General features: G+C 42.3%; 1 protein-coding gene across 11 annotated transcripts in view; it reads right to left on the bottom strand.

Annotated features, from left to right (window-relative positions):
* Positions 1–3,700: 3,700 nt before the first annotated feature.
* Positions 3,701–15,566, bottom strand: part of PHF20 (PHD finger protein 20) — a 71,736-nt gene continuing 59,870 nt past the window's right edge. For all 11 annotated transcript variants that reach the window (XM_032126567.1, XM_032126570.1, XM_032126564.1 and 8 more), the window contains 4 exons: positions 13,506–13,701; positions 9,970–10,369; positions 7,968–8,151; positions 3,701–6,435 (listed from right to left, as the gene is read on the bottom strand). In XM_032126567.1, the coding sequence (XP_031982458.1) occupies positions 6,293–6,435; positions 7,968–8,151; positions 9,970–10,369; positions 13,506–13,701 (923 nt within the window). In that variant the 3' untranslated portion in view covers positions 3,701–6,292. The remainder of the gene's footprint in view (positions 6,436–7,967; positions 8,152–9,969; positions 10,370–13,505; positions 13,702–15,566) is intronic.

Genomic DNA, 15,566 nt, shown 5'->3' with positions numbered 1-15,566 from the left:
AGGCCTCGCCAAGAGGTGTGTCACCACTTCCTCTGAAGTCACAAGTACTTTGTGTTACAAACCGTACAAACTGTAGGTACAAACTTACTCGGAGATGGGAGTAACTCAGGTTCTTGTTAATAGATCCACTGGGGTGGATTAGAGCAAAACCACACTGAAATGCTCAATGTGTATAAATACCTGTACAGAGGGTTTCTTTTAGAACAAATTGGTTGCAAAGGGGAGCAGGTATGTAGTCGTTTTGATTATTATTATCTATAGTAATATAACAATATGAAAGTATTGCAAAATTGTCACTGCAATTCCTGAAGCTGCAGGAATAAAAGAAACTCTCCAGTACCATCTTTCAAGTGTTAGAGAATCAGGCATTACTTTATTCCAGCTAGGATGTGCAGTAGAAATCATTCCAGCTCACCTAGTTCTTTGCCAGACTCTTCATTTAAAACCCAAAGGAATTCTCATTCACTGGTTCTACATTATACAATTCTTAGTACTCGATTCATTATTGATCCCTTCACCTTCAATGCTAATTTGGTCCTCATTCTTCTTATCAATCTTTTCCCAGACCACATGACTCCACCCTAACGAGAGGGTGATGTTTGTTAACGGCCATTTCTCTCTGTATCTTCTGGCTACTCCCAACCTGTAGATGGTGATTTTTGTTGATTGAAGCCCATCAGGCCTCACCCAGCAAAACTCAAACCCTCAGTGAACTGAGTCTTTTAAAGAGAAACATCAATTCTGCCCCTCCGCCCCCCTTCCCCCTTGGCAAAGGTGAACAAACCCATGCTGCTGCCTGCTTCGAGCTGCTCTTCCCCCTCCCTGGTCAAACAAGCCAGGACTTGCCTCTGCCATGTGCTCTGAACTCCTTTGTTCCAAGCTTGGGCAAAACCAAATGTAACTCAATCTCTTTAGCAGTGTCTCATTGGCCTGTCACCCCGGGTCCGCCCCCAGTCCTCCCCTTTCCCCTTCTCCGAATAAAAGAAGCGCCCAAGAGGGGGGCCACGCTCTTTGGCTTTGCTATTCTTCTGCAAACAACATCTGCGTGTCTGTCTCTGCTTGGAAGCTTCCAGTTGCAGGAGTTAGGCAAACTCCCTCTTTGCTTCTGCTGGTGGTATCAGCTTTGCAGCTACCATTTGCCGCTTTCAGAGCTACTGAAATGCTGGATTGCCCGTGCTACCTCTCTAGGCTGCTCGAGGCTTTCTAAGGCATTGAACTACGAGCCTAGCCAGTAAAAAGCTGTGAGTATTCCACAAACCCATGACTAAAGTTACTTTAAAAATTTTAAAAGTTGTATCATTTCCAACAATATGAAACCACAAAAATATCACCCAAGGACTTGTATAAGGGAAAAAGAGAAAGAGAGAAAGAAAAGGAGGGAGGGAGGATAACAATGTGGAAATCTCACCACCAGTCAGCTTTCAAAGAGTCTTGACTGTTGCAGCTTAGCTGTCCTCTGGTCAAAGTGATGGTCCTTCAGGGGCAGGGGAAAGAAGCCCACAAAACACGAAGTCCGATGGGTTTAAAATACACTCAGGCCAGGAATGCCCAGGTACCTCCCCTCGGGTGGGGAGCTTCCAGTCCTGTGGTAGAAAGCCTCAGAAATGAGTCTGGGGGCACTTTGGGAGCCCCTGATGGTTTATGACACCTAAAGACATGACAGCTGCCTCTCAGACATTTGAGCCAGGAACGCCCCATCAGATCTTCCCCTGACATGAGGCTCCATCCTGCCACAAAGTTTGTTATCTCACTCATAGCCTGTCATTCAAGCAAAGCACACCAGTGCCTACACAACCGAGGAATGCTTTGAGTCATTAACCCAGAAAAGTCCAGTCCCTCACACTTGGCAGTATCTGGATGTGTGACCTAGCCAGACAAGTCTATGCTCTGCCCCTCACCGCCCTCAAACCAAACTAGGCATCTCTCCCTGCAGCAGCATGTGCTGGGATCAAAGTGATTTTGAGGAGTTGCAAAGCAGGCAGTGCCATCAGCTCTGAGCCTCTGTGCAAAGGACACAGCTGTGCCCAGAGCCCAAACTCAGAGCAGCATCCACCCAACCCTCACCCCAGGGCATAGAAATCACTGGCTCAGGAGCCCTGGTGTCCCTTGTCATGTCTCTACTCAAGCTCCATGACTTACTTACCAAGTCACCAGTCTGGAAGCCCAGAACGTACACACAGCTTCCACTCCCAAGCCCACGCAGCCCCTCAGAATTAGGTATGGAGCATTACAAGGCTCCATGGCTCCATCCAGCCTCTCCTTTCAAACACCCCAACCAGCAGGAAAACCCCACAGCAGGACAAGATGAATCCCAGTTTTGCTGGTTTGTTCTCAGTTGTTGTCTGCTTCTATGTCGTAATAGGGGGGAAAAAAAAAAAAGTGTTATTTACTGTTAACCTGTTTCAATAGGACCTCGTTCTGGGTTACTCGCAGCAGGTATTACCCAGTCAAGAGCTGTACACAGATTTTTCCCTTCACAAGAACTGCTGTGCAAGCTGAAGGATTAGCACAAAGCTGTGAGACACTGCTGAACAACTACAATGGCCTGCAGGACTCCAGATCCCCACCGGGAAATCGGAGCAAGGAGCAGCCACGAGCGCTCCCACGGCTGGATGGGGCAGCAGATGGCGGCAGCGCCGATGGTGCACTACCATCAGGCTGGGCATGAACGTGACCCACGGGCTGGACAACGGTTGGCAGCAGATCCTGTAATTACAGATGATGCTTTGGTCAAGTAACAGCGAGAATATGGTGACTCTACCCACATGAAGGCCGACAGCTGATTGAGAGCTGCCTCCTTCTCTGAGTCTCCATCTATAGAAACCTTCAGATCCAGCAAGTAAATTAATCAGAGGGCACATAAAAACGCGACAAGCCACAGCACACACCCCATTGAATTATTTCAGATTCAGACCACAACTTCAGAACCCAATTTTGACATTTAAGCGATCATCAAAGACCTGCATAACGACACTGACCTGTGTGACACACTGGGATCTGCCATCAGTGGCTCAAGTCTCTCCAGGCTTCACACGCCAGGCTCCAGCAGTGATGCACCCTCCAGCCTTAAAACCCAATTTCACAAGATTTTTTTTTTTTTTTTTTTTTTTTTTTTTTGGAGAATGAAGTTAGAAAGGAAAATATGCTAGGACAAGGGAATGTATCTGCTTTCTTCCCTGAGAGGGAAGAGATAGAACCTGAAGGTATATCAGTGCCTGCCCCTGCCTTCAGGCACCCTGGGCCAGGTACACTGCTTCTCCAGCCCTTCCCCTTTCTTTCCTCCTCTTCCCATGCATCTTCTCTGTATGAATTGTTTCAACTGCATCCAGAGCTCCTTGCTTCACACTATCACTAATGCTGCATTTCCTCTGCCTTGAGCTGCTGCGGCTGCTTCTAACAGGCTGCTCGTCCTAATAGAACAAAATTTAGGGTCAGATCACACATACTAGGTACTAATACATTACATACATTACGATTTGGGAACAAAATGTATGAACTTCTCATTAAACAATATCCAGCACAAGCTATTAAGGATATTTATATAACATAGATCTGGAAAACAACAATTTCCTGACTTCAGCAACAGTTAAGATATCTATACACCTGACAAACTACAGTACTTGCATTTCAATGTGATGTGAAGGAAAGAAGTCCAAAATTATTTTATTATCATTAACTGAAACAAAGACTTTACTAAGACTTAACCAACAAAAACCTATTTTTTATTTATTCCAAACACCAAGATACAGAAGTTTTCAAGTTTTGCAAATATTGCTCCAAAACAAAATTCTATGTACAGCCCCTTGGTTCTAATAGTGCATCAACAAAGACAAACACGTGTGTACCCACAGTGCAATGTTTGCTCAGTTCATCAAGGCTCCACGTTGCATTCACTTACCAGTGATTTAAAGAAACAAAAAAGTGACCTGCTAGCCTGAACAGTTGGTCCAGACTAAAAATAACAATGAGAAAACTTGCAAGCACAGGGACAGAAATGAATCCAGGCAGAGCACAATGAAGAATCTTCCCTGAACATGAGAAGTACTACTCTATTTTAAATAAATATTTTCAGTCTTTATCTGCAAGGGCTTCCCCAGCACTACTGAAGGGAAGCAAGCCTCCAGGATCTGCCACTCGATCTACCCATGGGAACTGCCTTTTCCTCCAAACCTCCAGTACTGCCCTGAGCAAAAAATAAACTGACAAGTAAAAACACACAATGAGCACACAGAAGCCATTGCTTGAGAAGAAATCCCCCTTTGGAGCAAGAAGCCTGCCCAGGGACTGAGTGCTTGAACGCCCTCAGACTGGGAGCACAACTAAGCTGTTCCCACACAGCTGTGTCCTGCTTTAGAGATGGTAGCCAGGGAACACCTTTCCACTAGGGAACACCTTTCCTGCTCCATTTCACCTGAAAATCACCAGTTGCCTGGGAGGCTGCTCTGATGCTATTCTGGTTGTCTGGTCACCACCACCTCCTCTAGAACTACACAAACTCAGGTGCCTGACAGGGATGAGACAAGGTGTAAGCATTGGTCTCATCTTCAGAGAGCCAAGTGATCCTTAAAATACCACGCAAGCTTTATTCCAATTGTGTCACAGAAAAGTAAGTTCGTCTGCTGTACGTACATTGTATTCACTATATACCAACTTAGTACTACAAAACCATGAGACAAATTATTCCCTGAACTGAATCTTGGCATAAGAGTCTTAGTTACTGCCTAGAGCAGCCTAATTATTTTGTTTTCTGAAGGAAATAAAATATTCACTTTGTAGAGACTGTAACTCCTACAATAATATTGGATATTTCAGGTTTACATTATTCTTTGCAGAATAAACACATTATAGATCTATATTCCAAATAAATAATTTGTACAGGTATGGGCCTTTCCATTACAACTCTGCTTGAATGTTATCCTTTGGTAGTACCATTGCACACAATAAAATTAAGGTAACGAATCCAGCTTTTTAAGGACACCCTCTCACTGCAAAACCAGCTCACTATATTCCATAGGGAACTGAACTCAGCAACAGCTCTGAAGGAAAATTGAAGTCGCAGCCATTATTTCAGGAGTGGTGATCTGCAGCTGAAAGACTCTGAACCTCTCAAATACTCACAATGTTCCAAAGGTTCTGTATAATGTGACTGAACATCAGCAGCCTTGTCACCTTCCTATCGCAAAGTAAATACAAACTGAAAATTAAAACTTAAGGTATAAAAACGGACTTTGTGAACACAGACCATTTAAGATAATAACCCACTCGCTGTCTGCAAGGACAGCACCTCATGCATAGATCTTGAGGCTTTATTTACACAAAATAAACTGATTCCCAAAACCACACATTCATAGCAAGTCTTTACAATGAACACATCCAGAGTATTGAAAAAAGTCTACATTTCCAAATATAACCGGAATGGCAATTATTAACAAATGGGTAAAAATACATCACATCCATGACAGACCATGCTGCAGTCTGAACTCAGAGCGTGGCTCCAGTCCTTTCCCGGTGGCATTCCATACTACTGCAATGAGGGTATCCCACCAGCAACTGCTGCAGGAGGCACAGGATGGCTGGATTTAAGAGCTTGAGAATGCACATAAACACCATGTTCACGGGCTTCCCCAGTACCGAGTCATGTGACAGTGACAGGATAAATATGGAAAACAATCATTTATTCTGAAAATAAGTGCAATCCACCTGTGACCTCCTGCTACATTATTTACTGTAACAGAAGTACGGGTCAGGCCACTGTTACTTACAAACCTCCACTTAACACTTTATAGTCAAGAGCTGGACATTCATACTTACTAAGTCTGAAACTGTTATAACATCTCCTAATGATTAAATACTGAGTGCTAGTATGCATAAACCAGAAGGAATAAAACATGACATGAGTCACTTAAACTATGCAAAGTTATTTACAACCCCTGTCAACCAAACTTTTTTGGCTCTTAGAACTCTGTTCTTCAGTGGCACAATTTTTAGTCAATTCAATAATGAAAAAGTCTACCATTTTGATGAGCAACTTGTAAGGAGTGAAAATTTGAGTGTAACTTATCAACCAACAGGCAATCCCTGGAGACAAGAATATGACCTTTTCCACAGCATTATAATTGTCTAACAGACCCAAAATAACCTTTTTGCTGTTCTTTGAACAACACTTCTTCACAAGTCCCTGAAGTCAATCTGCATCCCATGCACTCAGCATGCTAGTTTAATTTACAGATTCAGAGCTGCTCCATCAGCCACTCCAGCTTCGCGCGCAGTGACAGCGCAGTGCTCTCCAGCCTCACGTGGAGCAGCACAGCGCGATCTGCTGCACTTTGCCCAGGTCCGTTATCAGCTGCTTTATACAATGTTTGAGCTGGGGGAGTCGAGCCAGTGGTTCTGGGGGTTCCAGCTCTCCTGTGTAATCCAGCCAACTCTCCAGAACTGCAAAGAAAACAAAAACTGTCACTACTGCAGTTCTCAGCAAACAGCTCATCTGAAGCCACAAAACAAGAGCTCTTCAGATCTTTTGTAAATCTTGAGAAAGCAGTGGGCAATATTTTTAAAATGGTTATTTGAGAAATGATAAAACTGAACTAAACACTTGCACCAATCTTTGCAAGTAACTTTGACACATAATCAAGTAATTCACATGGGGATGGGAGAAGAAGCTGCTGCTCCTAGGAAAAAGCAGGAAAGGAAAACTCTGGACCAGACACTGAAATCTCACGCTAAACTTCCTCTGATCTGTGTCAATTCCAGGGCAAGGACACTGTGGTACAGGGAGTTTATGCCATTAAGAATGGGACTATGGTAATGAAAGAAATCTGTCATCAGTACAGAATACAACTGACCAAGACAGAACTGGGTAACACAAAATGAGGATGAAGATCAAAAGCACAAACAGCAGACTGCTGCACAAGGAAAATGAACTCCTGCTTTAAAAAGCTTCTCAGTGGGAAACCAAAAATCCCACTGAGCAGAAGACAAGTCAAGTGGCAATGTAACATGGACACAAGGAAGGTGGTCAGGTTGGACTATGATGAGTTCTGGGGATGTTGACAGTATTGCAGATGGAGACTGAAACACTGAAGACAGAATAAATACCTCCGCCAAGAGCAGCCACTGCCACCAACCAGATCAACAGGTGAATTTCACCCATGGGCAGCACCTGCTGCAGAACCAGCAGCATCACCTGCTACATCCAGCCTTGGAGTAAGAAAGTTCCTGCTCAAAGTAGCAATGCACTGCACAAACCCCTGCTCAGCAGCAGGTTCACAAAGTCTAACTTTGGGGAACCAGAGCTTCTTTGTTTAGGCAGTACAAGCCTGACTGATCTTCACTACCTGAAATAGCCCTTTAGCTGTCCAACTTTTCAGTACCTTACTTACAAAGAGAGGGCTCTTACTTGGGCGGAAGTTGGATTCCCCTGCAAGTAAAGCTGCCATTGTAACCACTACACAACCAATGGTCAGACTTAACAATGTAAAGAAGAACTACCCTGAATCATTTAATGAACACAAAGGGTTTATAAGTTTTCCATTACTACAAAAATCTTAAAATACATTTAAGTGAAGAATTTGGAAGAGACAGGAAAAGCTAAGAGCCTTGTGCACTGAAGAGGCCACCCAGAATGGGCTAACATAGCCAGCAAGGCCCTGAGGAACAGAGAAATGCAGACACACAGAAGAGTTGTGGAAAATGACAAAAACCTAAAAAGACACAAAGATGTTCCAATACAAAATCTGATGCAACTATTTAGACATGACCTAACCAGAACTTGTTCTGTGAAATTCTGCTCTTTGTTTTAAAATCCGCCTCCCACATCAGCAGCATGTCTATTTTCTATTAGGAAATGTGATAATGAAACATTCATCTCTTTGTATGTCTGAAGAAGTAAAACTCTGGTTAACATGTTTTTAACAGGTAGTTCAGTTAAAAGAAGTTATTTTTTAAACTAGAGTAACACTACTTACCATCTAGCTCCTTCTCAATGAAATCCATTCTGTGTATAACTTCATCTTGCAGAGATTCCACATGAGCTAAAAGATTGAGCTGCCACTGCAGCTGCGAGTTCACAACTCCTTCTTTGTCTTTTTCCAGCAATTTCATTTCAATAGCTTCTTCTGGAGAGACTTTCTTAGAGACAGATTCTCTCACCTAGCAGAAATACACACATTAATATTTCTTAAACAGAACTGGGGAGGCAAACTGCCTGAGTCCTCCCAGTCCCCGAAGCTAATTGCTCAACTCATCACAGGTGAGTGAGGGAGAGAGACACTGACCATACACAGATACTAAACTGGTTTGGGCAAGAAGATCTAAATATAGACTAATTTTTATAGGTATTTTGCTAAAAACTATTTGTACTTCACAAGCATCTGGTTTTCTGAAGGTAACATACACATGTATAATTATCTCCCCGCCACCTTTCATCTGGGAGATCCTGCACTGAATCTGTGCATCTCACGAAATGCTGAAGCTGTTTTTCACCTGACAATAATAAACTAAAGAGCAAACAATTCAGGAGTGAAAAGGGACTTTTCCTTAAGGAATCTAATCTAAGTTCTACTTAAACTTCCACTGAATCATCTCCAATCAAGCATTACCACTCCTTACAAAACTACAGTATCAGCAGTGTTCATTCCACTCCCCTACTTTCTTCATCCTTCTGCTGAAATACGAGCCTTTAGAAAAAGGCTCTTTTAGACTGAAGAACTGAAATACTTGCCTTTCTAGGAAACATAACACAATCTCAACTGAGAAGTTAAAAGTAGCAAATTACAACTTACATATGGATGAAGTAAGAGCTATCCTAACTTTTAATCTAAAAAGAGGGAGCTCAGTATTTCACAGAATCATAAAATTGTACAATACTTTGGGTTGGAAGAGGCCTTTAAAGGTCATCTAATTCCAATGTCCATGCCATGGGCAGGGACACCTTCCACTATCCCAGGCTGCTCCAAGCCCTGTCCAACCTGGCCTTGGACACTTCCAGGGATCCAGGGGCAGCCACAGCTTCTCTGGCACCCTGTGCCAGGGCCTGCCCACCCTCACAGGGAGGATTTTCTTCCCACTATGCAATCTTAAATCTAGACTCCTTCAGCTTAAGGCCATTCCCCCTTGTCCTGTCCCTCTATCCCTTGTCCCCAGTCCCTCTCCAGCTCTCCTGGAGCCCCTTTAGGCTCTGGAAGGGGCTCTGAGCTCTCCCTGGAGCTTTCTCTTCTCCAGGTGAACACCCCCAGCTCTCCCAGCCTGGCTCCAGAGCAGAGGGGCTTCATTCACTTCCCAGAGGGTTAACATTTCTCAGCCCACATTTCACAGGAATTGGTACTAACTAATAGAAGCAAAATTTTTGCACTGGGGTGTAGAAAGAAAGGCCTCTGCTAGACCTGACAAGAGCTGACAATGAGAAAAGCTAAACCTGAAGTGCCCCAGTAGGAAGAAGACACAGGGCTATTCTATGGTGATCAGTCTTAAAAACATCACTTCAGGCTGATACCTTTTTTTTTTTTTCTTCCATCGTGAAATGCTGCCTGAAGAACCTAAAATTAATTTAACTATTAGAAGAAACATGGGAACAAGATGGAAATAATTAGAAGCTGGCCTACCAGTGTATTTGGCAGTATCATACATGCTTGGCCTGTTCTCTCCCTTGGCTAGTGTTAACTTTTACATTGAACACATGAAAATAAACAGCAATGAACTACCAGGGGACCATAATGCATGGTCCACACTTTTCAAATGATTTGAGGTCCAGAAGTCAAACTAGATTTTAAAATTATAATATAAAATGAAGGCGTTTATCACATGTATCATTTAAATTGTTACTGGCAATGTAAATTTAACTAACAGTCTAAAGAAAAAAAACCAAAAAAACCCACAAACAGACCAAAAAGCATTAAAAAAGGCTGAGGTTTGCATGTTGCCAGGTGAATACATGCTCTTTGCCAGAGAGGGCTATTTTAATAAAAATACCTTAGAGTAATTGTGTTTGGATTCATTTTCCATCTTGCATATTTCTTGGTCCAGATTCCAGCTAAACCTCTCTGACAGGGTATCATCCCCATTCTCCCTTATTCTATTTACTCCATCATCCATGGCTGAACCTCTCGTTTCCACAACCAGCCTCTGCTCTATGGCAGGGTAGTAGGCCCGAGGCTTCTGGTAGCAATGTTCACTCGTAATGTAAGATTCCTCCACAGAAGGAATTGTTGAGGGTTTCTCAACTGTCCCATTCCACGTTCTGTAACTTGCTGTCTCCTCTTTGCAACAGTTTTCCTCAAAGTGAATGATGTGTTTTGTATGGATTTTTTCATCCACCGTGATGTGCTTCCATGGATGACACCAAAGCTTTAAGTCAGGGTGTTCTTTATTTCTGCTCAAACACAAAAAAGTAAACCACCCAAAGTAAATGTCAAAGTGACTAAGCAAACTGTCCTCTTAACTAAAGAAATTAAGTAAGAATATTTGAAACATGACATATTCAAGACATCATAATCAGTAAAAAAATGCCCAAATACTCTGAAATAATGTAGTTTCACTGACCTCAGTTGTGATCCTCCTAAAATGTTCCATTAGGTTCACTATTTTTATTTCCATAACATGGTACAAAAGCCAGGTTTGGATTAAGAAAAAACTTGAAGAATAAGATACAAATAGATACATACAACTTCTCACCAAAGTTGTCCTTCATGGACCATTTTGCTTCAATATGTGCAATTTATTAACAGCAGAAATTAATTTTAACTGTGATATTTTTAGTAAGGTATGGTACACCAACATTGTAGTGGTGTTCCATTGCGGCCATAGTTCCCTTCATTTGTTCTTAGAAAAATTCTTATTTTAATTGTCTTCAAATTGACTAATACATTACTTATTCCAGCAGAAGGGACAACTATGGGTATCAGATTATTACAAAGATATAACAAACAAAAGATTTAGAGTGAGCATTGTAACTCATGTTCTTCCTCGTGTGTCGGGCATCAAAACAGCAGTAAAAGGAGAGCAAAGCAGAATTCTCTGCTATCTTCAGAGGGCTGGCAGCTCATGTGCTACAGCCTGCAGGAACAGCAGAGAAAATTCTGACTCTAAAGCACCTGCACTGGGCTGCACAGAAAGGGGGACCTGCCCTCAAGCAAAGGTGGATGGACTTATTCTATTCAGCTGATCCAACTAAATAGATTTCCTACCTGTTTACCAAACCACTCAACAAAACATGACCACTTGACTTTGGTAGTAACTGCTTTCTAACCCATCCTGCAGCAGCTCAGGTTTCTTCAATGTCTCTCAGAGGGAACCAGAGTGAGTATAGCTGCCAAGGACATGGCTCAGACTATTTCATACAAGCACCTTTGCCTCATATGCAATACATCCTCACCAGTGCTGGCCTAGTGGAGGATGTATCTCCCTGGTGTGTGGGGTATGCCCAGCCCCCGCCCTGGAGGGACATCTGCTGAGATAAAGAGATTGCTTAACCTCTCAGCAGAACTCCCCTGGAAAGGGAGCTACTCTTCAGTTATGTCGAGAAGACAACAAACCCAGAATCCTCTGGGAGACCCTATGCAGATCCTTTGTAACCCACTGGCCTTTACCCTCTGACACCCACCCCCTGTATCCCTATAAAGCTAACCCCCTGCCCCTGCAAGGGCAGAGAGCTGCCCGTCCCTGGCCTCCCCTTTGCCGGGTACGGACCAATAAAGCTGCCTCGTGCGGAACAGCCTCTCGTCTCTCTCTGGTCTGGCCTGGAGGCTGCTCTGCAGAGCTGAGCTGAAATCACGAGCTGACAATCACTAAAGAGCTGACAGCTTCTGCACAGGCCCTCCTGGCCAGCAGCTGAGGGAAAACACCGGGCCCTGGGAAGACAATTCCTTTTGGGACCATCTCTCCAGACCGGTCACCTCTTCCTCAGTCAGAGCTACTGACCCCATCACCAGCTGTCATACTGGTGAGCCATCCTGAAGGCACGCCTGGAAAAGTGAAAGCCAGGTGTTCATTTACCAAAGCTTTCTGCTCCAGCTCCACTCATCTGCTATACCTAAAGACATAATATTTTGCTCAGAACAGAGCAAGGGATAACTTTACAAAAGACTGAAATTTTTTCCGAAAAGTGATGCACCAGTTTATAAGAATGAAAATTCAAATGCTAATACTTGAGTAACCTTTTAACTCCTGCCTGCTGAAGGCTCACCCTCCCATGGCACTCTCAGGGTCACCTAAGATCCTTTGCCACCTCCTTGAAACACTGAGCAGCACTCTCCTAATCATTTCAGGCACCTGTGAAATCACCTTCTATCTGTTGATCTGCATCAACAATATGATCATTCTTCTAATTCAGCAATTTTTCAAATCCCTTCTGATTTACGTCATGATACAGAAAACAGGGGCTGAAGCTTTCAACCAAATGATCCAAACACGACTGCATCTCACCTTTAATTAATCCAGGCCATCACACTGATTTCAGCATGAGAGAGAAAAGGAACAAAACCTGTAGCAACCATCACATACACACCCAGTGCTCCCTACCTCAGTACTATGTAAATCTCAATTCACAACTGGAAAGCCAGAAACTGGAGTTCCACTCTTTAATAAAAGGCCCAAGGAGTGGCCTCACAATATTTATGTTTCAGTCTCCAAAGAGGAAAGAGATTACTTACATATATAACTAAAGGATCCCACAATGGAAAAGCAAAACCTTATGTTAAAATGGCTACTTCTCTTGCTTTAAGCATTATTCCACTGTTTAAGCATTTCCAGTTCTGTCAGCAGACCTCCTGCATCACCACAGATAAGGGGGAACAGTCTAAAGAATGCCAAAACCACTTTGTTTTCCAAATAGCTGCTGCCGTGCAATTTATCAACTAATAATTTACAACTGTAGAATTCAATAGATTTAGAACTGCTGGATTTGAGTTAGAAAATAATTTTTTTCAGTCATCAGAACCCAATGATAACTTAAATAGGAAAATATGCAGGAAAGTTGACTTTATAAGAAAAAACCTTTTGTATAAATAATTGTTATTTTCTGTACATATAGCTGAAATGACCTTTCCTCAGAAATGAAGTGCTGCACATTGCTGAAGGTGAAACCACTCTCCCACTGCAGCAGAACAACATACTGTACCAAACAAAAAGATCTGATTCCTCTTGGACAAGCTATGATCAGATTTGGGAATGGAGAAGGCAAGGGCTGTAAAAATGGTGCCATGGGTTATAAGTCTATCCTGTTCTTACTTAAAATCCATTTGGGTGATTCAGGAAAAGCTGTCATTCTCAGTTTTCTCCCTTCTTTCTTCACACTTTCCCAACCCTTTCTATACACATTGTCCATTTACACTCAACCCACTTGAACACTTTTCAAGCAGCCAAGTCCTTTCCCAAGATCACATCAGCAATTCAAACTATGTTATAAATCCACAGAGAAGCACAAATTTAAGTCTGAATTTCTGGTTATTTTATACTTGCAGCCTAAGTCCCGAGGAGAACATGCCAGCTGGTACTTAAATAGTGCTTACTGTAATATGCTCATCTTCAGCTGCAGCCCGTGCAGGACTTCGATCACTCGCTGTACATCACCAAGCAGCTGGTGGGTGGCCACTATCTTCTTGGCATTTTGGTGGGAATAATTTTCTTCCAAAAATGCTAAGCCATGCATGTGACCATTACTTAACCACTCCTTTTCATACCAGTACTTTAAGCTGGACCTCTGACCTAAAGTGACAGTAATGAGTCAGTTAAAATGAAATGTTGACGTTACTGGTAGTAGTTCTAATTATCTCCAGGTACCGCAACAGCTTGTTTGTTCTTATCAACAGAACCAATGAAGATCCTGTAACACCAGACATAACCCTGAAGAAATTAAGAGCTTGTAAAGCAGGAAGCAAAAAACCTCTTCCCAATTGCAAAAGCATTCAGACTCCAAATTCCACCGAAGGACATCCGCAACAGGCAGCTGCAGATAAGGCTGAGAAAGGTGTATTTTTAGCAGGATATCACACTGTCTAGCCTAACCACGGTTATGACATAACTTACAGTCTGAATGCAGCTCTCTGCAGACAGAAAAATGCAGAAAAAGGCAATTAACTTCCCAGTGGTCTTGTTTTTAACATCATACGTGTATTAGTACAGTTGTGCTAAAGTACATTTTGAAGAAATCAAGGATGAGATTCTGATAGAAAACTTGCCTAAGTCAAGCTACTAATAACGATAATTCTATCTTAAGAGGTTGGAATATCAACAACAGCTGAAATGAAATGGTGTTGAATGTGTTAAATGCATCAGTAGAAATAACTTAAACTGCCAAACAAACAGTATTACAAAGAAAGATGCTTGCTAAATTGCAAACACACAAAAAAGCTTCATGCTAAATACCTAACAAAAGCTCCCCCCACCCTGTAAAACATACAGTTACTACAGATGTTCTCAGCAGACAGCTTAGCACCCAGAGAAACACTGCATCAGCCACTGCCTATGTACAGCTCAAGCAGCAAGCCCACAAAACCAGAGATAAAAATGGAGCACAACAAGAGAACCATAGTCACAAAAAGGCCTCCAATAGGAGCAGGTTAATATTGACTAGAGGAGAAGCTAAAAAAATAGGGAGTTACTACGCAGCAAAGTAAGACTGAGGTTGGCACTACATAGCAATCCATGGTTATTAGGTGGCATCAGAAATCTTGACAGCGAAAAAAGGAATTTTGAAGGTTGTACCAGCTCAACCTTCCTGTGTCAAGCAGGAAGGCGAGCAGAATTTTTTGTATGGTCAGAACCACATTGGGGACACTACCTGCACCTGCATTAGCCCTCCCTCATTAATTTCTGATCAGAGATCTGTGACAGAAAAGTAGAGTTCAGTCCACAAGAATAAAATAGCGACTTTGAGAACTTCATGGTCACCTGAACAACTGAGGTGATGTGTACTCTGAGGTAAAAAGTGCTCCCTTTTGAAGTATATAACCTTAAGATACTATATCCACAAGCAATTGTGCTACATAATCATCTTGATCATGTTTAAGCAAGGCTAAATGTTAACAAATCTCTTAAAAATCCCACCTGACTCAAAAAGACCTGAGTAAAATAGCAGTTAGTACAGTTTTTAGACAAAATTACACTAAATTTGCTTTAATTTCTAATAGAATGAGTGGTGCTGTTACAAGTCCTAGCAGTTTAGACTGGGGAAAGCTCCTGAGTTTGCTGAAGAGCCACGCCCAGTTTTAAAAGCCACTTCCTTGCAGATTCATACAGCCTATTAGTTCACTTCAAGCCAAAAAGCAGAGTCACTGAAAAGCAACCCCTGCAGTCAAGAAGTTGGACATGTGTTCCTTTTCCAAGACAGAAGCAAAAATTAAGCCCCCTCCAATGTGAATTTCAGAATCTTCAAATGAATAGTTAATGATTATTTAAGCAAGTGAAGTTGTAATCAGTTTCTGCATAAAAGCACTCATATTCAAGTATGGTAACACAACTTCAGTTTACATGTACATTTTAGTTCCATTTAAAACTACCTTCAACTGACATAAAAGCAAAATATCTTTAATGTAAGTTTAAAATCCCAGAAGCAAGATACTCTAAAAAGC

Source organism: Corvus moneduloides, chromosome 17 (assembly GCF_009650955.1).
Source record: "Corvus moneduloides isolate bCorMon1 chromosome 17, bCorMon1.pri, whole genome shotgun sequence".
Classification (NCBI taxonomy): domain Eukaryota; kingdom Metazoa; phylum Chordata; class Aves; order Passeriformes; family Corvidae; genus Corvus; species Corvus moneduloides.
Note: the sequence above shows the minus strand (reverse complement) of the source record. Positions and strands in the feature narration are given on the sequence as shown.